This window comes from Cornus florida, unplaced genomic scaffold, assembly GCF_030987335.1.
Source record: "Cornus florida cultivar Cherokee Brave unplaced genomic scaffold, ASM3098733v1 CherokeeBrave_3.0.0_Hap2_Chr08, whole genome shotgun sequence".
In the NCBI taxonomy this organism is placed as follows: Eukaryota; Viridiplantae; Streptophyta; class Magnoliopsida; order Cornales; family Cornaceae; genus Cornus; species Cornus florida.
The window spans coordinates 35068002-35092124 of record NW_026775578.1 but is presented as its reverse complement, the minus strand read 5'-3'; the positions used below and the strand labels follow the sequence as shown (position 1 = coordinate 35092124).

General features: G+C 33.5%; 1 protein-coding gene across 1 annotated transcript; it reads left to right on the top strand.

Annotated features, from left to right (window-relative positions):
* Positions 1–2281: 2281 nt before the first annotated feature.
* Positions 2282–14140, top strand: LOC132271263 (uncharacterized). Its single transcript, XM_059772589.1, has 6 exons — positions 2282–2661; positions 6060–6134; positions 9515–9603; positions 11128–11212; positions 11684–11765; positions 13814–14140. Exons 1-6 carry the CDS (start codon positions 2491–2493, stop codon positions 13903–13905), a joined length of 594 nt encoding a protein of 197 aa, XP_059628572.1. The 5' UTR covers positions 2282–2490; the 3' UTR covers positions 13906–14140.
* Positions 14141–24123: the final 9983 nt, after the last annotated feature.

Genomic DNA, 24123 nt, shown 5'->3' with positions numbered 1-24123 from the left:
CCTTCCCCATAGCGGCGAAGGCACCGATTGCAATGCCGTCGCGGCTGTAATTCGACATCCTGCCGCCAAAAGAGATTGACACGACGCCGATGCCGTCGTCAACGGCCTCCTCTACCGCCATCAGTATGTCGAAGCTAAAAGACCCTCCGACCCAGCACACTTTACAGATGACAACCCACGCGCCGTCCCAGGAGCATACCCAAAGAGGTCCTCATCCGTGACGACTGAACCAGCCGCCGCGACGGAGGTGTGGGTTCCATGGCAGCATGGCATCCTTCGTCCCTCGGGGATTTTCCCTTGGCGATTTTGATTCTTTGGAGTCATCAACTAGACCGGTTCCTGTGAGGAACAATTTACTTACATACGGTGAGAAAAGGCTTCTGGTTTGGATATTGGCCGTTTGGGTTTGAAGTTGGAGTTTTTTGGGGCAATTATTGTGAGAAATGGCGAGATTGAACTGACAGACTATGAAACTTCCAGCTCTCGCCGTTGTCGTTAAAGATTCGCCAAAGAAGATGGGTTTTTCAACTTTTTCTCACTCTCTCTCTTTCATGTTTTTTTTCCTCGACCAGATAAAAACAAGAAGTTTCCTCAGTGGTTTGCTCAAGAAAATTTCAGGCGCTGCGAATCCCGATCTTAGGGAATGGTCCGTGGTGCACTGTCGGCAGCCGGCAATCTTTCAGTGATATCAAGGACTCTGATGATGAAATCCCTTCCAAAATGACTCCAACAGTAAGAATTCAAAGATTCAATCAGTTTGCAATAGCACAGATGCACTATTGGAAAACGCCGGGGAAGTTTCAGCTCTCGCCGTCAGTGTTGAAGATGCCGTTGCCGGAGAAGATGGGTTCATCACTTGATACCCAGATTCTGGGCTGTTTGCTAGAAAATATATCAAATATGCAAGGTTTCAGAGGGGAAAACAAATAACTCGATTTATGGGTCCTTTCACTCATCATCTTAATGGAAGAAAAGCTAGAGGATTTTAGTGCTTTAAAGTCCCTATTTTCTATTTGTGATGAGCTTGAGAAGATTAGTTTTTTATGATACAAAGAGAGTGTGTAGTCACCGTCGTAACGCTGGACAAGAACGAGGTAAGCCAGATCAAAGACCATGGCGGCGAAGTTCACAGCTAACTCGACCCAGTTCAGTCCGGCGAAGCTTCGCGGTTTGTTCACTGCACGTTGGTGGTCTCGCGACGGAGGAAGGCGGCTGTGATAAGAACCAACGAACTGTCCTTGCAATTGAACTGCGGGCAGGAAGGACTGAAGCTTGAACGGCGGTATGTCCTTACAATTGAACGGCGGGCAACGAACTATCCTTGCAATTGAACGGTAGGCAGTAAGGAGAACGGCTCGACTGTGATAAGAACCATCTTTTCTGTGGTTGTTGTTTGTTTATTCTATCGGTGGCATAGTTTCTTCGTCGCCGACAACAATGAAGAAGGAAGGAAAAAAAGAAAAAGAAAAAAGAAATAGAGAAAATTACATATAAATGGAGTCAAAGTTCCATATTTACTTATAGGCTGAGTCAAAGTTCCATATTTCTCTAAAATAGATTGCTGAGGTGGCACATGGTTTTTTACTGTTTAGAAATTATGGTGCCTAAAATACCCTTCCACGAAGGTACTACTTTTTCTTCGAAGGTACTACTTTTTTGAACTGAAGGTACTACTTTTTGGCGTCCAGGTATCATGTTTTTTAAACACTCGCGAAGGTACTACTTTTTCTCCGAAGGTACTACTTTTTTGAACTGAAGGTACTACTTTTTTACACTGAAGGTACTACTTTTTTGTTAGGGAAGGGCATTTTAGGCACCACAATTTTCTAAACAGTAAAAAACCATGTGCCACCTCAGCAATCCATTTTAGAGAAATATGAAACTTTGATTCAGTCTCTAAATAAATATGGAACTTTGACTCCATGTATATGTAATTTTCCCAAAGAAATATATATATACATATATAGAGAGAGATAGAGAGAGAGAGAGTATATATGTACATATGTGTGAGGGTGTCAAAGCCTTTCCTTTTAAGTTATAAATTTTTTATATATAATTCAAGGATAAAACAGTAAAATTACACATTTTCTTTGGTAAATTAGACCGTGTAAGTAGAATTATGAAACATAGAAGTATGTGTGGAATATAGCCCAACGTCAATGAGTGTAGATAGAATTAACCCTAAAAATATATATATTTTAAAATTTTCGAAAAATACAGATACATATATTTTTAAGAGTCTTAAAAAAAAAAAAGAGTATATATTTTATAAAAACCAAAAAAAATTTACTGAGGTTTTCTGGGCTGTTTATAAACGCCGTAAAGCCGCAACCCCCAAACCGTCAGTTCCCCGCCGCTGCAAACGTTCTGTCCTTTTGAAGCAGCACTCGATTAGTTCGCGACGCTGCTCGTGTCTAGAGAGAGAGAGAGAAAGAAGATACATATATATCTATAAAGAGAGATAGAAAGAGAAAATTTAAGAGAGAGAATATGCAGGAAACAGGAGAGAGAGAGATGGTAACACCAGGCGAAGTGTTGGGGAAGGCTTCGGACTTGAAAGCGGGAAAGGGTACCTACTTCGCACCCCACAATAACACCGTGTACGCTTCTCTCACTGGACGCCGATCCATTGTCACTCCTCCACCTGATTCACTCGACCAGGTATGCTCTCTCCATTATACTATTCTTCACTTTTGAAAAAGAAATTTAAGATTCTGTAAGGTACTAGAATAGCTCTGTTTGGTTGCTTAGAAACTGTGAACCAAATAAAAAATCTTAGTTCTTAATTTTTTTGTGTATTGAACTCAATTGTTCTTTTTCTCATTTATTTGGTGACCAAATCGCTGAAAAGGATTACAAGCTCTGATTCTTGGGTTTTCGTAACTTGTTCATCATACTGACCATTGCTTTTATTCTTGTTTTTAGTTTCCAAATTGATGTCTTACTCTTTGATATGTTTTTGATTAATCCTTCGAGGATTGCAGGCTTTAGCATTTTAGATTATGTTAATCCTTGAATGACAAAGATTGTTTTTTGTAGTTATTGTTAAGGAGTGACCTGTACTTTGGAATGGCAATAGGACGGGTTTGGGGCGGACCACCCTTCCCACCCCTAAGCCCCATTTCCTTGTTGAGGCTGTTTAGTGGAAGATCCTCCTACCTCATCCCGGTCTTGTTTAGAGTTCCCAGTCCCGCTCACTCCGTTTAACTTTATCAACCAATATCGCAAATCAAAGCTTAGGTGGCTAATTCACAACAATGAACATATTTAATGAAATGAAGAAAGATATTTTACAAAAAAGGAGAAACAAATTAGATTGAAAAATTGGAGGGAGCCAAGTTTAGCTTGCAAACACATGTACAGTTGCTAGAAAGACATTAATAGAATTTCAAGTTACCGGGTAATCAATATTTGATTGAACTCATTCTGCTTAAAACCTTAGCTTGCAATATAAAGCAGAAATATGCTTAAAACCTTAGCTTGCAATATAACACAAATTAGTAGTCAATTAAGGGGTAAATTTGTAAAAGGTAATCGAGTTTTTAATAAATTAAGAAATAATAGAATTAGTGACGGAATCCTGACCTAAATAGGGGAAAAACATGGGTATTAAGATTATATCTTTGTGGTTGTCTACAGAACCTTAGGACTGAACTAACCAGGTTACAACCTTGAAGAGAGAGAACTAGGAGGAGATTACAAAGAGTAGCAGTATTATCATGAAAGTAATATGCTAATTTTTCTACAACAATAGTTGGCTTGGTCTAGCCTTTAGATTAATTATTAATTTTTCAGTTTTGAATATGAATAAATTACAAGAAGATAAATATATATACACAAATATATATTCATCATGTATGTTTAATCTTGTAACTATATATATCCGTGTGTAAAATCTTGTTTTTGCCTTCATATGCATGATTAAATATATTAGAAGTAAATATAGAATTCACATGTATACACAATATATATATTGCATATGGGTTCCTAGGTTGATTAGACATTGAAAATTTTAAATTTTCATAGGTAAAGGTTCAATTTGTTGTTACATTGGGTGATTTAAACATTAAAGCATTATTATACATGGTTTACTTGCTTTAGATCGATGAATTTTGTTCCGAGTTTGAGAGGATTCATGGTTGGAAGAATGAAAGCCTAGGTATTTTCATTGGTGGGTTGGCTAAATTTGGACACAATTTGATGATATTTTTGTTACTATAGAGACCATGTACGGAATATAAGAGAGAGTAGACATGGATGGTATGGACATATTCAACGCCGACCTATAAATGCGCGATGAATTTGCATAGAAGGTAAAAGACAGAGGTCAAAAGAAATGATTTAGTTTTTTTTAAGTCTATTAGGAGAAATGGATTTTGATAGAAAAGATTGGGAAAAGAGCATCCATGTGACCAACCCATTGGTATGGGATAAACGCAAGGATGATAATGATGATGATGATGAGAGACCTTGTGTGATGCATTGTTGATCCATGTTTATTTTATGGTGAAATTGTGCCAATAAGATGTCCGAATCGAGCTTGGAATAGGGTTGGTCATGGTTTGTAGGAAATTGGGTGTTCTTTGCAAAGCTTGGGGAAGCAAAAGATTTTTTTTATGCTTAAGAACCGAGAGTATGAATAAATCTTAATTAGTTAAGTGTTCATTTTTTGTGGGTAGCTAAGTTAGATAATTTTGATGATTTCCAGATGTGGTGTTCTCTCTAGTTTGTGCTTGTTATTATAGATTCTAGTTCAAATTGGTTTTAGGATAGCGACATGGTGTTTGAAAGGTATGCGATGTATGGTAAAATAATTGAAAACCTATTAGGGGCGGAAACCCGCCGGGTCGGAGGAAATTGCCATCCCTATGTAATAGTCTAGAGGCATCTAGTTTTGTTTTTTTGTTTTTTTTTTTTTTTTTCCTTCCTTCTCTCTCTCTCTCTCTCTCTATATATATATATTTTTTTTTTTGTTAGTTCAGTTTATATTTCCAGCGATCTTGTAGTGAGGATAGCCATGTAATAGAGATAGGATTTATAAGTTGATATTGGTTTATTGTGGATTTATTTTATTAAATGATATTTTAGGTGATGATATGGTTTATTTAATATTGTTGTGGATGAATTTGGATGTTGGATTGAAGTCATGCACTGAATTTAAGTGTTTTAGGTAATGAAAAAGGGTATTTTGGTATGTCTATTAACTATATAGAAAGTAATGTTACAATATAAACGGGGTGGGGTGGGGGTACCTACTCCCGTTCCCGCCTCAAATTAGTGAGGGTTTTTACCTCCTCATTGCACGCTTGCCCAAACCCTTAAGGCCACCCTTAAAACTGCCTCAGACGGCGTGGAATGGGGTGGGGACCCGATGGTGTGGGTCATTTTGCTACCCCTATATGTACCCTTTTTGTTTTCGTGAGAAACAACTGTTGATTTTTACTAATCATGTGGTGTGCTCTCATTTGGGACCGATATGGTTACATACAAGATATTAAACTAAAATGACAAGACTTTTCTTGTCATTTTCTTTTTGTTAGGGGAGGGAAATTTTTTTTCCTAGTTGGTACTCACACTCCCCCCCTCCAAGGAATTGTTTGACCTGATGCTTCATGAGGCACCAAGGCCTAAGTCTTTTCCAACTAGGCCAACCCTTGGGGGTTCTGAGGGGGGGAGGGGGTAATTGGGAACCTCTTTCTAGCAAAGCTTGGATTTAAAATCCAAGCATTATTCAAGAACGTACATAACATCTTCTATATTATCGTCCACATAAAAACCGGCTATTTTATTCTGTAAACACAATATATTATAAATACATATTTCTAATAAAACATGAAATAGTATCTATGATGGTGGTCGGGTTGATTTATCTTAAAAGGAATATTCCATGAGCCAGTCAACGTGTAGACTTTTGCTACAAGTTTTTGATTTCTATATTAATGTTTTTTTATTTCAAATTTCTGGATGCCATTTTTTTTCCTCTACTATTCTAATTTGATGCTTTATATTAGTTGTATGCCATTTATAATATGTTGTTTTTGTTGCTAATTATTCATTAGAGACCAACTGTGGAAGTTACGGGTCACAAGGCCCATGGTGCTGTTCCTGAGCCCGGTTCTGTTGTCATTGCTCGAGTAAGTTTTGCTTTGATTTTTGTTCTCACTTGCGCGTAGTAAGTGCTAATTCTGAAGAAAATATGTAGGGAAAAGGCAAGCTAGAAAAGTCTGCATCCCCATTGATTTTCAATAATTGAGAAATGAAAAGATTTGGAAGATGGCATTTACTTTGTCTCACTCAAAATGTGAAACAGATTTCTAGCTCAATGTATAGATGCTACATTTCATTTTTTTTTGTTTTTCTTTTTGAAAATAATCCTTTTGCTTAAAATTATACACTTCGTTATACTTCTTTCTCTAGTAAAGCACATTTTTTTTATGAATAGTACTTTTCGTTCAAAGAATAGAACAAAGCCCAATGTATACATGTTAAATACTCACAGAGTAGGCCACTATCTTCATCCAAGAGAGTTTATAATTTGATAAAGGCCTCATGTCATTCATCTACTAAGAAGCTTCCAAAGTTAAAGAGTCCTATTCAAATATATATTTATAATTTCATGCTTGGAGAGGATGCTGTGTGAGAAGTGGTGTACGCGATTACTGGAGAATTGTTCCACATTCCGTATGGTGGTGCATTTGTAAGGAGAGGAATAGCAGAATGTTCGAAGGGAAGGAGTCGCCCACGGCGATGCTGAAAATTCATATTATTCGCTCTTTTGTTAGTTATGTAAAGAGGAATTCTTGCTCCTCTTCCGATGATTTAATCATTTTTTTTGGATTCCTTGGGGCCTTAGACCCCGGTTCCACTTTTGTATAAGGGACGCATTCCCCTTTTGAACGCCTTTTTATTTATTCTTACTTATCAATATATATATATAATTTACATTTATAATCTCATATACTTTTAAAGAGTCTTACATTCCTACCTTTTCAAAAGCTCTAAGAGTAAGACATTGCATGTGGCACTTTCTTTTACTCACCTCCAATGATTGTGACTCGAGAAATTGCACCTCTGTCGATTTAATCACTAAGGGTCTAGTCGGTGGAACCGGTGAACCACGCAAGCTGGTTAGAATCGTTAGATGCTTGGGGCTATTGAATAGAACATGCTGAGCCAAATCCTCTTCATGTAAAACCTGCTTGATTTAGATCGGGAAGATCGTGCGGTTTTATAAAACCATGTGCTATGGCTACCAAACATCATAGTTAGTTTTTTAATGTTACCAAAAATGGGAACCAACAATTGCCTTCCAGATCAAACCAAATTCAACCAATTTTGGTCCACAAGGCTAGGTACCTAGACCCTAAATCACATGTTTCCCATAATCCAAGGTCGACATGAATTCAGTTGTATCGTATGCAAATAATTCTAACTTTTTTAGTGCTATTCAACATCATGCACCCTATTTCAGCCACTCACTTGTTTTCTACTCTTTCAATTATGAGTCCCTTATTGCTTTCACTTTATGAGAATAACCCAAAGGCAAACCCTATGTGAAGAAGGTTCCCCACCTTACACCTAAGTTAAGAACATGCACCTTCTCATAATCTCTTGTTGGTTTTAGCTCGTTTATTCTCTATTTTAAATCCGAGACTTGCCACCAGTGCTGAAGCACAACCCATGTAATTTGGAATGTACATGTCCAAGCTATATAAAAACTATACCTGCATATCACCTGATTCTCTGAAAGAATCATTGTATGTTATATTTCCCTGGCCACAAATATAGAAGAACTTGGAAGATGGCAATTATGTTTCAACGTCCTTTATCTTTGCCTTCATATTTCCACTCTACACACCACTGAAGGCATAAGCATACTTACTGCCACATAGAAGGACTTTTCATCTCACTCTAGCTCATCTCAAATTGTTCAGAATGTCAACTGTAGAGATGTGAATAAACCAATGACAACAATGAACCAAAATGTCAAAGAGGGGCAGAAGAAAAGCTCGTAATTCCCCACGACCAAACAATGAGCCAGCAAATGGTTAACTTTCTTGTCATCACTCCGGCATGAAAAAATGTTACATTGTTAGCATGAAGCTAATGAGAATTCATCCCACTTCTTCCCCATGTTAATGACAAACCTTCTAATGCTCTACCCTCAAATTTTCTTTGGATCTTGTACTTAAAGCTTTCATCACCCAATGAAAGCAAATGATAAAGAGGTTCCCCATGTCTTGAGCCCCTTGAGCTTTTCAAATGCCCACAGGGACTCCTAATCAATACTTAGAATGGTAGTAGGGATGAATATTAATATGAAGGAAAAGTATAATGGGTTAGTAAAAGGACACGGTCTCTCCCTTCATGTGTTTAATTGGTAGAAAGCAGATGAATGAAAAATTGTTACTTTATATTTATACTATGCCCTTACATATTTAGACTTGGGTGTTGCGTAAAAAAAACTATGTGAAATAATTTCCTAAAAGCCAGATGTGAATTAATTAAAATATTCTAGGGAATTCATATCTACCTGCCCCGTTGGGTATACATGCCTTGCCCTGGCACTAATGGGTAGGGTTTGGCATGCTTAAAAACAGTATAAGGGCGGGTTTGGGTGTCAAAAATTGAACCCGAAGCAGGTCAGGCTAGGGGATGGGATTAGGAGCAAACACCCTGCCCTCTCCAATTATATATATAGATATATAAGATACAACAATACCCTTACATTCCATTACTATATTTTAAATATCCTTTGTTATATATGTATACCATGTGCGCTGGGGTTTCTCAATTCTCACTTGAGCCGCCTCCCCGTCTCACAGTAGGGTTCTTTCTCAGCCATCTCTCTCTCTCTTTGCCTATGTTAAAGATGAGCGGGCTGTTGCAAAGATAGATTATGGGAACACCTAATGAAGATGTCTTTCCGCATTTGGACTGCGCTTGAAAACTACAAAAGAAATGCGTGCAGTGTTAGAGAGAGGCTTCAGTGAGTGAAACCCAGATGGTAAGGTAACTCAGTGGTTGATCACATGTATAGTTAAATAAAATTCTGTAATCATAGTGTGAATGATATTTGTAAAATCAAAATCAGTGTATCTCACCAGTGTTGCTCCTGCAATTAGATTAGGCAAGAAGTGGGGTATATGTATATTATGGCAGGGAATTCGCTGCTGATGATGGTTCAAAGCTGCAATAGTGAAAGCCTTTATTAAAATATCAATGTACTAGTTGTTCTAAAAAAATATAATGACGGGAATTCACTTTGTCGTCCTCTAGTTAATAGTAACTTGCTACAATCAGGTCTATTTTATGTTTAGAAAATTTTTTCCTTAAAATTAAACCCCCAATCATTTCATTTTTGCGCAAGTGTTTCCAATTTTTTGTAGGAGATGAATCTTTGGAGGCTGCTAGTTTCTTGCTACCATGGCGACTGCCTTCTATAGTTTATATAATATTTATAGTTTGGTTAAGTGAACTCATTTTGTGCTTAATGTTTGATTGCTAATGATAGGTCACTAAAGTTATGGCTCGAATGGCTTCAGCTGATATAATGTGTGTTGGGCCCAAGTCTGTGCGAGAGAAGTTCAGTGGTGTTATTAGGTATTTACACTTGTTTGTATGTATTGTCTAAAAGTATGGATTTACAGAAATTTTGAATGTTAGGTTGCAAATTAATTTTTATTCACCATCATGTTAATTGTAGATCAAGCTTCACATTACTATATATTTTATAATTTGATTAGTGAATATTACCTTTTTATTTCTATAGACAATTTATTTATATTTTTGAGTTTCATAGCTTTTGGTTCTTTTATTTTATTTTTAAAATTTTTTTTTTTTTTTTATATTCTTTTAGCATGTTAAGAGCAGGGAGGCTATTTGGTCCATGCTCCCTGTTCAGTTATTTTGTCACATTGGCCGTGACCTAGGTTCTTAAACCATTGGGAGTTCAGGGTTCCTATTTTTTTATTTTTTATTTTTTTGCAATTAGGTTGTCCTTATCACTCATCAGCTTGGCAATACTGAATTACTATTGCTCTTCATTTATGATTACAAAAAACATTGAGAACCAGTTTCCATGAAAGATGAGGATTAATGCAAGAAACATTTTCTATTTTCAGACAACCTGAATGGTGATGTAGCTATTAATATAGAGGTGATGGGATGATTTATTGAGGTCACGGTTCAGATTTAAAGTGAGATGGTTGAAAAAGCTCTTTGGTTACTGATCAATTATTATTTTGTGATAAGTTGATAACATAAAATAATAAGTTAATAGAACATTGTAGCTTCTAGTGGCTTGCATTCATTTTCTGATAGGAGATCATGTAGGTTGTTACTGTTTATAAATAATTGCATTGAGAGTCAGAGAAGTAGGGTGCATAACAGAAATTGGCGTGATTATTGGATAGTGAAACTCATATGCATTAAAGTAAGAGACAGATGTGGAGTGGTGACTATTGTGACAGTTAATTGTAAGAACCAAAGTTTTGTAGTTTTGACAAGTTCCACTAATTGCAGCTTTCGTTTTTAACCGTCTTACTTGTATATTGATCAAATAATTGTTAACAATTAGCTTGAGTTTTTTTTTTTTTTTTTTAATTAGCACTTTGTGTGATGGAATATGGGTGTAGATATTAATGTAAAATTATGGAGTTGTTTAGAATTTAAGGAGTCAATAACAATTTTTTTGGAATATAACTTCTATAAAACTGTTCAAATCAAGGACAAATGATTTTCAAAGTTGATGTTATAAGGAACAAGCAATTGCTTGGTATTCTTGCAGTGTGTTCATTCTCTGATAACATCTTTTCATTTCCAGTAATTGAATAATCAAGTATGCGTACTGTACTTGTTTGACAGTCTACTTATTGATGCATCTAAAGCTTGGGATGTCCAACTTGCAAATATCTCAAGTAGCTAGAACAAGCTTTACTTTATCAGAAGAGACTAGCACAAAAATTTCTTTATGTTGTTGTATTATAATCTCATTTTACTTTAGTTAAACGTTAAAATATTACTTTAAAATTTAGATGTATAAATGTTTATTGCTTATGTATAAATTTGGGTAAACTGAGTCGAGTCTGTTGTGCAATCTAAAGAGAGATTTCTTCAATCTAACAGGCAACAAGATGTTAGAGCAACTGAGATTGACAAAGTGGATATGCACTCATCCTTCCGCCCTGGTGATATTGTTAGAGCTTTAGTTGTATCCTTTTTTGCTTGATGCATCTTTCCATCGTTCTAGAAGATGTGTTTGAAAACTTTTGATGTATGCTTTTTGCATAATGATGCATGACAGTCATGCTAATGGTATGACTCGAGGTACTAGAATTGCCAAATTGATGTTGATACTTGATGTTCAGTCTTTGCCTCTGCATGCTTTGATGGAAGTACTAGTTGATGGCAGGTTCTTAGCATTTGCAAGCTCTATCATCTGAATAGGATGTTGTTAGAGGCGTTGAGCAACTAGAGCAATGATTAAAATATTCTCTGTGATGATACCAATTGGGTAAAATTTGGCTGAGGGTTTGTTCATATTTTCATGAATTTTGCTTATTTGCATTTTATGTTTTTCTTTGGATAGTCAATCTATATCTGTATCAATTAAATGCTCAATGACTTTTTTGCTTCGATTTTTTGAATTCAATTGTTGGCCTTAAAGTTTTCCTTTGGAAAGCTCTCTCTTGGAGATGCGCGGGCATATTATCTATCAACTGCGAAAAATGAATTGGGTGTTGTATCTGCAGAAAGCATGTCAGGTGAGTTGCTTTACTCTTCAGTGTTCTGGAAGATTTATGAATTAATTCTTCTGCTTTTCTCTTGCTATTTCATATTAGTTTTCATACTAACCTACTAAAGTGATGACTTGTTTGTCCTAAATTTTTGTCGATTTCTTTAATATAATAATGTATACAAATATATTATATATGAATGTTAGTTTTTACTTTTGATGGTAGTCACAGAAAATTCTCCCTCAAATAATGTAACTTTCTATTTCTCCACTTTGTTAACTTACGGTGATGCTCGGGAGATATATGAGAATGTCATTTCGATAACTGATGTTCCATAGGATAGTGAAATTGTAAAAGGATTTGATGTGTTTCCTAGTTTTTTGTATATGTGGTGAAGCAATTTTCACTATAATTGTTAGTGTTTTGATTCCTGTTATCAATTTTATTTTGCTCAAAGGTTGTGTAGCTGCTTCCATAGTCCATGTCTCCTGTATGTGATTTCTAAAGGGGTAACTGTTGTGTCAATTAATTCAATACAGGTGCCCTTGTACCTCAGTTTTAGTTATTTGTGCTCTAGTCTTCTTGGCAATCCAAACTGCATTCATCTTGTTTTTGTGCTAAATTTCTGCTTTTTGTTCTTTGTCCTTCATGACATTATTAACTAGATTGAATTGTCTCCAAGCTTTCATCAGCATTCATTTTTCCATTCACAATCCATTTCTCTACTTCGGCAAATTGGCTTGTAAAGCATTCTGCTTAAAATTAAAATTCTATGACCTGACTTTTAGCATCTAATTTTTATTTCTAGAAACCAGCTTTTCCATAATTCCTATTCAAGATTCTTCTGTTTTTAATTATTAGCAAGATTTTCATTATGTTCTCATCTAATCTAATCATAAGACTATCATCATGAACCACTTCAGCACGTTAGGTGGGTGGGCATAAAAGGATTTCACGGGCGTAAAGGGGATCCCCCTTTTTTGCTATGTAGGTTCAACTACCTTTTATGTGGGCCCTCTCATTCCTTCCAAAACTAAGGATCATAGGGTTGGGGACCTCTCCATACGAATGAAATTCCATGACCTGACATTTAGCATCTAATTTCTATTTTATTTTACTATATATCTAGAAACCAGCTTTTCCATAATTCCTATTCAAGGTTCTTCTGTATATAATCATTAGTAACATTTTCATTATGTTCTCATCTATCAAGCAAAATATAGCAATTTATTTGTATTGATTTATTCACGAACATTTCACATCATGCAGTTTTTTTTTTTCCTTCTCCCTTGGCAAGAAACTTACGCACCCATTTGCTGCTATGGGAGGTTGAGGATATTTCACTAGAGTAAATTGTTAAAATCTGGGTTTTAGAAAATTTTATTTATCTGATTTATTTAAATAATGATTGAATTGTATATTAAAATAAATTTTCAAAGCTTTAAAGCAATTTTAACCTTTAATTATGGAGTTCCGTACCTGTTTGCCTCTGCAGATATTGCTATTTGGAAAAAAAATCTATAATGAAAAACCACAGTTCAGAAAATTGCACCTCTAAAGTGAAATGATAATTGCTGCTAAAAATGTATTAAATGAAAAACAAAACACTTCTACGAGGGCACTATCATTGAGGGCACAACTTCATTATTGTTGGATGGAGGTGATGATGTCTAAGTCTACCAATGGCTATGAGGAAGTGAGTTTAGTGAACTGCCCTCGTAATTGACTCTCTCTTTTAGAAATGAGATGTCCTTTATTATATAGTACTACTAATTTTCCTCCCATGATAATGTGATCAACCCACGTTATTCCTACTTTGATGATACTTTTTGTTACAAATTTTGCTTATATTTAAGACTTTGCGTTACTTGTGTCAGTTGGCAAATAGAAGCAAGCATACTTCAAATTATGGTTTTGCAGATGAGCTGCACATATATGTGTGTGTGTGTGTGCATGTTCGTGTGTGCATAACGAACTATTTTGTGATTAGCCACTAGGGGCCAATTTTTCAAGTGATATTCGTTTGGCATATATACAACTTGTATATTCCTGATTGGATCTCTTGATTTTCATAGGTGCAATAATGGTGCCAATAAGTTGGACAGAGATGCAGTGCCCATCAACTGGCCAAATTGAGCAGAGAAAGGTTGCTAAGGTTGGAGCTTAACAAACTGATATCAAGGAGGGATTTTATATTTTAGAGGTAGAGTATTTATGGTGATTGTATTGTTTGATTCAATATTTAGTGATGCCCTTCCAGAAAAGTTGTACTTTCTGTCATATATATGCCTACTATGAACTTCCCTATCAGGTGATATATATATATTTTTTGCAAAATATATTTATGTTTCATCATTTGGAAACAAATATTACAGTATATTGGAGGAAAATGTTTCTCTCAATAGCTTGGATTTCGTACACTAGAAATTGTTACCATAATTCTTGCTCAAACTCTTAGCATAATGGGGAAATCTTTAGCCCCTCCAAGGAATTTGCGCCCAAGAGGAGTCGAACCTTAGACTTGATGCTTAATCTGTAGTTGTATTACAATGCTTGATGTGGTTAAAAATTGATTACAACTCGGGTATGGCTACCATTTTGATTTAGCTACTGAATTTTGTAATTACAATGGTAGTCTCATGTTGCATAAGAAGGCATATTATAATGATATTGAATATTTTCCCCTGGGTGCGTGCAAAATGGTTGCGGATGTAGAGGTGAGTAAGCGAATTAAACTTTAGATATTGTTTTTTTTTTTCTTAGGGCTTCGCACAGTGAGGAAGAGAGAAAATATGTGGTATACTTGGGAGAATCTTTTCCAAGATTAAAATGCCTTTCTTGATGCAACCCTGTCCCTCCTCGCTCTAACAGCTCGCTCTTTTTCATTTTTCCTTATTATTTTTTTTGGTCTGAGAAAGCACCTACAGAATCCTTGATTGTGTTCTTGTTTTGCTAATGGAATGTCTGAACATGCATGCCTATAAAGTATCTTTATATATAAATGAGATGTGATATATATATATATATATATATAATGGAATGTCTGAACATGCATGCCTATAAAGTATCTTTATATATAAATGAGATGTGATATAATGGAATGTCTGAACATGCATGCCTATAAAGTATCTTTATATATAAATGAGATGTGATATATATATATATATATATATATTGATAAGTATAAATGAAATGTGATATATATATAATGTGTTTAATATATATATATATATGCAATAGGTTGAGACCAGTTAGAAGTTTCAAGTTAACCAAATACACGTTCTGACAAAAACATTTATCCTGCATCTTAGTGATATCTATCTATAATGAAACTTGCACAACTGATACAAATCTGTAGACATCTTTGTTGAACTGATGCAAATCTGATGGGAGGGGTGTGATTATGATTGTTTTTAATTTCTTCCAATATTTCATTCGAACAAAAATATGATTGAAAATTTCATTTAATCCCTCTTCAATGGGAAATAAAAAGCAACCAAAGTGTTCTATACTGATTTGTTGCTAATATTATGTAAAAAATAAAATAAAAAATGCTATATGCATGTTCATTTAAATGAAATGCTATATGCATTTGCAAAGTTTAATATAAGAGATTTTCATTTTAATACCATTGAAATTTTTTATAATTGTTAATAAAGGCAAAATTCTGAGTGTTCTATAATGATGTTGCTAATATTATGTATAAACAAATGAAAAAAATTGCTATGTGCATGTTCATTTAAATGAAATGCCATATGCATTTGCAAAGATTAATATCATGGCAGAGATGTTCATTTTAAGACCATTGAAAATTTTGATAATTGTTAATAGAGCCAAAATTCTTCGACAGGAAAGGAGCACGAGTCATGCAGAGCGGCCAATATATATTTTCTGTTTCTATTTTTTTCTCCCTAAACTTTTTTTGTAATAATAATAATAATAATGAATGAATGAATTCGCTTTGACAACACATTTTTTTAAAAAAAATTGTTTATTTTATTTTATTTTATTAATGTTGATATTTTCATCATATTTTGTTTTTTATAATAAACAAACACAAGGTTTTAAATGTCAGACGACTCAAACTTTTTGAGTTTACCATTAACTTTGTCGCATAATTTCTCAAAAATCATTAATAAGTGCAATAAAATGTAATTTAAAACAAAATTTATTATTGATAAGTGAGATTGACAGGGTAGTTAGTGACGTGAGTCTATAAATTTTTTATTTTTAACAACTATATATAAATATATTCTTGAATGTATTGGAAGGACCACATGAAGGTTTTTTTTACCCTTAAACCTGTATATATAGACACACACGTAAGGGTAAGTCGGAAGGAAATCCTCTCCTGTCAACCGTGATTCTTGTACTCTCGAGTAGCTGCCTCCTTGGGGGTATGCTGACCCTATTAATTAAATTAAATTTATTTTATTTTACATGTATGGCTATAATTTATAAAATTTTATGACATATTCTCCCAAAATTATTATTTTTAATTTGTTTTAATTATTTTTAAAAATATTTGCATTCCTCTTATTCAATCAAACTCTAATTTTTTTCCCTTCAAAGTTTTCTCATATATATTTTAAATTTTATTTTATTTTTCTTTTACTTAAAACATTTTTCTTATACTCATGTATGTTGTATGTGCAGTAACCTCTTCTCTCATTCTTATTCTATTTTTACTCTCTTATTCTTTTATTTTTGAAATATTATACACTTAGGTTTGGCAATATCATTTTTTTTAAAAAACATTTCAAAGATATATATATTTTTAATGAAAACATTGTGCAACAAAGTAGTTACCAAACCTATTTTGTTTAAAAAAAAAAGAAAAAGAAAAAGAAAAGAGATCAGATACGTTAGTCAAACCAAAACCAGGGATAGAACACCATATCTCTTACAAGTCTGTTATCTAATAAAATAATAAAATGGAAGAAAGAAATAGAATTACTTCTTGTGCGATTGGATACATAGGAGATAGTAATAATTTATATTCATGTTTAAATGGATATGAGAAAAAAAAAAAACGAAATGGTAGTCATTCTTGTTTAGATAAAATAGAAAATAGAAAAGAAAAAGAAAAGATAATAACCAAATTATTATCCTACCCTTTTATATAACTAGAACTTGAATGGAATAACAAATCTATATATTTATTTGTGAAGACTAGTTTTGATATTAAATACAACTAAACTACGTATTTTCTCTCATTATCTTCTCAATTTTTTGATCCCTATCATTTCTTTTATTTTCTTTTCTTTCCTTATCCCTCCAAATCATCCGGCGACATAAGTGAATATTGAATTGAATGCGGAAGAATTGAAGTGGACATAATGTTTACAAAGCTTTTAGTTTCCTCCCATACTTCATCAGAATGAATATATGATTACAAATTTCAATGAAAAAAAAATTGCTTTTGAGATGATTTAAGTAAAATGTTATATGCATCTATAAATCAGTCTTAGAGCCCACCTAATTTATTACTACTATTTATTCAAATGAAATGTTTATATACAACTGTAAACAAGGTTTTTTTACTTGAAAGAAGTTCACCATTAATATCATGTAAAAGATATTCATTTCAACACACTTAAAAAAGCATCCGTTTTGAGTTGAGAAAGAGCCGTATAATTGGATCTTACATGGTGTGAGTCCTTGGAACTAACCAAATCAACCTTGAAAACAGTTTCTAGAACACTAGCTCATACAATTATTAACAGCCTAACGTGAGATATATGTGTATACATACATACATCATAAAATATTTTTTTAACTCGCACATCCATTTAGCCTATAAAATTTTGGACCCTTACCATTTTACGTAAAGAAAATACGATAAACTATAACTCTTTATTTATAATACAAATTACTTTTAACTTTAATTTTTTTTAAATTACTTTTATGTACTTTTATATATTAAATCAAAATAATACATTATGAGCACCCACCGTCTCAAGAAACCACAATGAAATTAGTGGTTATATACTTTTTACTTTAATAATAATAATATATAGAGAGAGAGTACATGATTTTATTACCTTACAATTATATATCAGTCTTTATAAATTTTTTTTTTTCCCGGGAAATATCAGTCTTTATACGCTATTACCTAATAATGGGCTTTCTCTCTCTCTGGACGACATACACATTTAAATTTCAGTCTATGTCTAGTTTTATGCTTTATTTACATTTTTTCATGCCTTGCTTTTTTCTATCTAGCTTTCTTTTATTTTATTTGTACCTTAACTTTAGTCCATTAATTGCATCTTTAATTAATTTCATTTACTTTCATTTAATGTAATTTCTTTTAATAGCTCCATACCTCTTGCAATTCTTTTAAATTTTATAAGAAAATAATAAAATTTATATTTCATTAATTTTTCTACTCCATTTGAATATATACACACATACATGTATACAAAACTTAGTTGCTTTGTTTTTTAAATTGAGGAGGCATTAAATGAAATTTTCAATTGTATTTTTGTTCCAATGAACTAAGGAGAAAACTAAAACTGACGAAATTTACATCCCTATTCCCTTTCATCAATGTACTTACCATGTTGGCCCAATTAACTTTTTTTTTTAGTAACTTATATGCCCATAATTTATAAAATTTAATAAAATTACTCCTCTTTTATCCTTTTTAGAAATCTCTCTAATTCTTATTTTATTTTATTTTATTATTATTATTATTCAATCAATCCTTAATTTCCCCCCTTCAAATTAAGCTCTCACATATTTATTTTTTTCATTTTATTTTCTTCTTCCTTTCTTTTTCATAAAAAATTTCTTCTTACACTCATGTATGACTCACACACACACACATATATGCGGTGATCTTCTTTACTCTGTTTTTTTTTTTTTTTTTACTCTTATTCTATTACTGAAAATTTATATACTTATGGGTTATTTGGCAATGTGTGGGTGGTTAAAATTCTGTCCCTTAACTTAAAAAAAAACAAAAAAAAAAAAAAAAAAAAAAAATTATTTTTGTGTGTATAATTCTTTAAAATTTTAAAATTTCCCCCCAATTTTAAAAAATTTCATTTTTGTATGTATAGTTCTTTCAATTTTTAAAATTCCCCTACCTCAAATTTTTTTATTGCATTGTGCCCCTGAACATAATTTCTCGCTTCGTCCCTACTCACGCCCCTTGAAGTTTGTTCTTGTTCTAATTACACACAGGGCTCGAGAATGGCCTGAATTACACTGACCTCCTGCGTGTGCTCAACGACCCCTTGCCATTAACTAACCTCTAGAACGGTCAATTTTTTATTTATTTATTTTTTCATTTATTTTGGACATTATGACATTATTTCTCTCCCCTTAATTGTGTTGGTTGTCTACAAGTTCTAGACGGAGAGGAATCAAAGATTTATAAAAGGCAAATGGAGATTGGCTTTCTCTGTTCTAAAACATACTCTTGATATGTGAGATTGAAATTGATATCATGCTCCTACCTTTATTTTACAAATGGCAAACATGTTACTACATTTCGGAACGGGAACAGTCGGATTTCATAATTCGACTTCCTCATTACCCAACAGATTGAATGAGCTAGTTAGGTTGGTCTGGCCCTCATACTCATGTTTTGTTACTGGTAAATATGGCCATGGTGTTTGGACCGTATCCATTTATGTGCTTCTATAATTCCTAGTATGAGTAGGGCAAGTATAGTCTTATACTCCCTTCCCAGTAAGTATGAATTTCCTACTATGAGTAGTATAAGTATTGTCTTATACTCAATTCGTCTCATATTCGATGTCCATTTTTAGAAATTGGAGTTTTTGAGAGGATATACAATTAATGCACTCCTTTTAAAATTATCAACTTGTCCTTTTTAGTTTAAATATATATAGTTATTAAATTTGAAAATTATGAAATCATAAAGAACAACGGTTGAAAGATAACGTTTATTTTCTTTGACTTTCATAAGAACACCACTAATTTAGGATATCTAAAAAATGAATAGTAAACTACTAATATGGACAGGAGTAGTAAATAATTTGTGACTACCTCTTGACAATCGCTGTAGTCTCTCCCTAGTTACAAAATTCATCCGGGTGTTATTTTCATTTTTGTGTTTGTTGTTTAAATATTCCATTTATACTGACAAATTCCTCTATTATCACTTTTTCCTTTGTCACTGCAAAATTCATCTCTCATTGTCCAAACAAGGTACATAACTTTGTTGAAATTAAATGTAATGCCATGCATGTTCATTATGTCTTCTGAGTTTATTCACGTATCAAGTATGTACATGTATCATGTGTGTGCATGTATCAAGTGTGTGGCTTAGAATTGTTCTGGAATTATTTTTATATTGTTGGAAAGTTCATTGGTCTTTGAGAGGACAATATATATAGTTCAAGGGATCTGTTGTAAAGATCAATTGAATACAAAAAAAAAAAACACAAAAGAATTCAATACAATACAGAAAAAATCTTTGTTGTTCTATTTATTCTTCTTCTCTTCACATAGAAATTCGATTATTAACAAAGATTTATTAACGGTATCAGAGCTTGATTCTGATCAATAGAAACTGAGTGTGAAGATTATTAACGGGAAAACAAACCTCGAAGAAGATCAACAGCGATGGCGACTACAAGCAATCAAAATCAAGGAGCCCAACAATCCGCGTTTCCCATTTTTGATGGGAAAAAATATGATTTTTGGTATGTGAAGATAAAGACTATTTTTCTCTTATATGATCTATGGGACTATATTGAAGATGATTATGATGAACCAAATGAAACAACAACTTTGACGAATAACCAAAGACAACAATTGAAGGATCATAAGAAGAAAGATGCAAAGGTTTTAGCCTCGATTCAACAAGGAGTTGCTGATACAAATTTTCCAAGGATTATCAATGCTTCTAAAGCAAATAAGGCACGAGAAATCCTTGAGAAGGAGTATAGAGGTAACACAAATGTAAGAACTGTAAAACTCCAATCTTTGAGAAGAGATTTTGAAAATATGAAGATGAAAGAAATAGAGTTACTGAAAAAAAAAATTCTCTAGATTTATGGAAGTTGTGAATCAAATGAGAACATATGGGGAAAATATTTCTGATCAAAGAATTGTTGAAAAATTCTAATTAATTTGCTGGAAAAAAATGACTCCATTGTTTTTGTTCTTGAAGAAATGAAAAAGGTTGCAAACTTAAGTGTTGATGAATTGATGGGTTCTATAAAAACATTTGAGCAAAAGTTGAGTAGGCGTTTCGAAAAGTCAATTAAAAATGCCTTTCAATCCAAGCTCAATGTTAGTTCCAAAAATCAAGAAAAAAACCCATCAAGTTTTGATCAATCTAAAAGCGAGTCTTCTAGATTTGGAAGATATAGAAGAGGAAAAGGAAGAAATAATTTTGAAAGATGTGGAAATATGGAGTCTACTCAACAAAAATATGAAATTTGTAAAAGAATTAGCCAGTGCAACGTTTTTCAAAATTTTTGAAACCTTACATTACTGTTGTGTAGCCTTGTTAGAAACTGTACGATCTTACATTTTGTGTAACATTTTCGAGAAATTGTGCAACCTTACGTTATAATTGTGCAACCTTTTTCAGAAACTGTGCAACTTTACATTATTGTTGTGCAACATTTGTAAGCAACTGTGTAACCTTTGGACCATGAGTTTATACATAGAATAGCTAATGAAATAAACACAAATCATGTACATAGGGTTAAGAGAGAGAGAGTAAAAAAAAACCTACCATTACTGTTGTGCAACTTTTTTAAAAAAACTGTGCAACCTTAAGTTATAGTTGTATAACCTTTTTTCAAAAACTTTGCACCTTACATTTTATCGTTTAACCTTTGTTAGAAATTGTAAAACCTTCCATTATTGTTGTGCAATATGTTCAAGAAATTGTGCAACCTTACGTTATAGTTGTTCAACATTACATTATTTTTGTGCAACTTTTGTTAGAAACTGTGGAACCTTACATTTTGTCGTGCAACCTTTGGACCATAGGTTTATATTATATAGGGAATGTAACATTGTTGTTGAAGATATACAGTTAATGAAAGAGACATAAATCTTGTACATAGGGTTAAGAGAGAAAGTGGAAAGTCAGCTTTGGAAGGTTTGAAGTAAAAGGCGTGCAATCTTCTATTATTGCTGTGCACCCTTTTCAAGAAACTCTGCAACATTACGTTATAGTTGTGTAACCTTTTTCAGAAACTGTGCAACATTACATTATTGTTGTGCAACATTTGTTAGAAACTGTACGACCTTACATTTTATACAACTTTTTCAAGAAACTGTGCAACCTTACGTTATAGTTGTGCAACCTTTTTCAGAAATTGTGCAACCTTATATTATTGTTGTGTAACATTTGTTAGTAATTGTGCAACCTTTAAACCATGAGTTTATATATAGAATGTAAAATTGTTGTTGGTGATATATAACTAATGAGAGAGACATAAATCATGTACATAGGGTTAAGAGGGAAAGATAATGGAAAGCCAGATTTAGAAGCTTTGAAGTAAAAGACGTGCAACCTTCCATTATTGTTACGCAACTTTTTCAAGAAACTGTGCAATCTTACGTTATAGTTGTGCAATCTTTTACAGAAACTTTGCAACCTTACATTTTGTCGTATAACCTTTATCAGAAACTGTAAAACCTTCCATTATTATTGTGCAATCTTTTCAAGAAACTGTGCAACCTTAGGTTATAGTTGTGCAACCTTACATTATTTTTGTGTAATCTTTATTAGAAATCGTGCAACCTTATATTTTGTCGTGCAACCTTTAGACCATGGGTTTATATAAAGAATATAACATTGTTGTTGGAGATATACAACTAATGAAAGACACATAAATCTTGTAAATAGGATTAAGAAAGAGTGGAAAGTCAGATTTGGAAGGTTTGAAGTAAAAGGTGTGAAACCTTCCATTATTGTTGTGTAACTATTTCAAGAAACTGTGCAAAATTACAATATAGTTGTGTAACCTTTTTTAAAAATTATACGACATTACATTATTATTATGCAACTTTTGTTAGAAACTGTATAACCTTACATTTTGTGCAGCGATTTCAAGAAACTGTGCAACCTTACGTTATAGTTGTGCAACCTTTTTCAGAAACTATGCAACCTTACATTATTGTTGTGCAACATTTGTTAGTAACTGTGCAACCTTTGGACAATGAGTTTATATATATAATGTAACATTGTTGTTGGAGATATATAGATAATGAAATAGACATAAATCATGTACATAGGGTTAAGAGAGAGAGATAGTAAGAAGTCAGATTTGGAAGCTTTGAAGTAAAAGGCGTGCAACCTTCCATTATAGGTTTGCAACCTTTTTAAGACACTTTGCAACCATATATTTTGTCGTGTAACCTTTGTTAGAAACTGTAAAACATTCCATTATTGTTGTGTAACCTTTTCAAAAAAACTATGCAACCTTACATGATAGTTGTGTAACCTTACATTATTTTTGTGCAACCTTTGTTAGAAACTATGCAACCTTACATTTTGTCGTGCAACATTTGGACCATGGGTTTATATAAAGAATGTAACATTGTTGTTGGAGATATATAGCTAATGAAAGAGACATAAATCTTGTACATAGGGTTAAGAGAGAGAATAGAAAATCAAATTTGGAAGGTTTGAAGTAAAATATGGACAACTTTTCATTATTGTTGTGCAATATTTTCAAGAAACTATGCAACATTACTGTAGCCCGCACGGTTTTGCTCTTGGGCTTTACCCCAAAAAGCCTTATACCAATTGGAGATGACACATTTACATATACGTATTTCACCTTTCTTCTACCCAGGCGATGTGAGACTGTGCACCCGTAACTCGTCAGTGTGGTAGCCTGACAGTGTCCCTCGCACCCGCCCACGGCACACCCACCCACAGGGTCATCATAATCCACCCCCCTTGGAGGCTCGACGTCCTCGTTGGCACACTTCCGGCTGGGTCAGGCTCTGATATCATTTGTAATGACCCACTCCACCACATAATATGATATTGCCCGCATAGTTTTACTCTTGGGCTTTACCCCAAAAGGCCTCATACCAATTGGAGATGACACACTTACATATAAGCACTTCACCTTTCCTCAACCCAGGCGATGTGGGACTGTGCACCCATAGCTCGCCAGTGTGGTAGCCTGACAGTGTCTCTCGCACCCGCCCACGGCACACCCGCCCACAAGGTCATCACAATCCACCTTCCTTGGATTATAAGAATTTCATTATAATGCGCTCAATAATGTTTTTGGTTATCATTATATTGTTCTGGATTATAATTGGTAGACTACTTATTCTGTTTGTCAATTGGATGGATATGGATAGTTTAAATTGTTTATCATGACTCTAACAATTTAAACGAAAATTATATGATTATAGTCATATA

Coding starts and splice junctions, on each gene's coding strand:
- LOC132271263 (XM_059772589.1), top strand. CDS start 2,491: ATGCAGGAAACAGGAGAGAGAGAGATGGTAACACCAGGCGAAGTGTTG. Junction 2,662..6,059: donor CACCTGATTCACTCGACCAG/GTATGCTCTCTC, acceptor ATTATTCATTAG/AGACCAACTGTGGAAGTTAC. Junction 6,135..9,514: donor GTTCTGTTGTCATTGCTCGA/GTAAGTTTTGCT, acceptor TGCTAATGATAG/GTCACTAAAGTTATGGCTCG.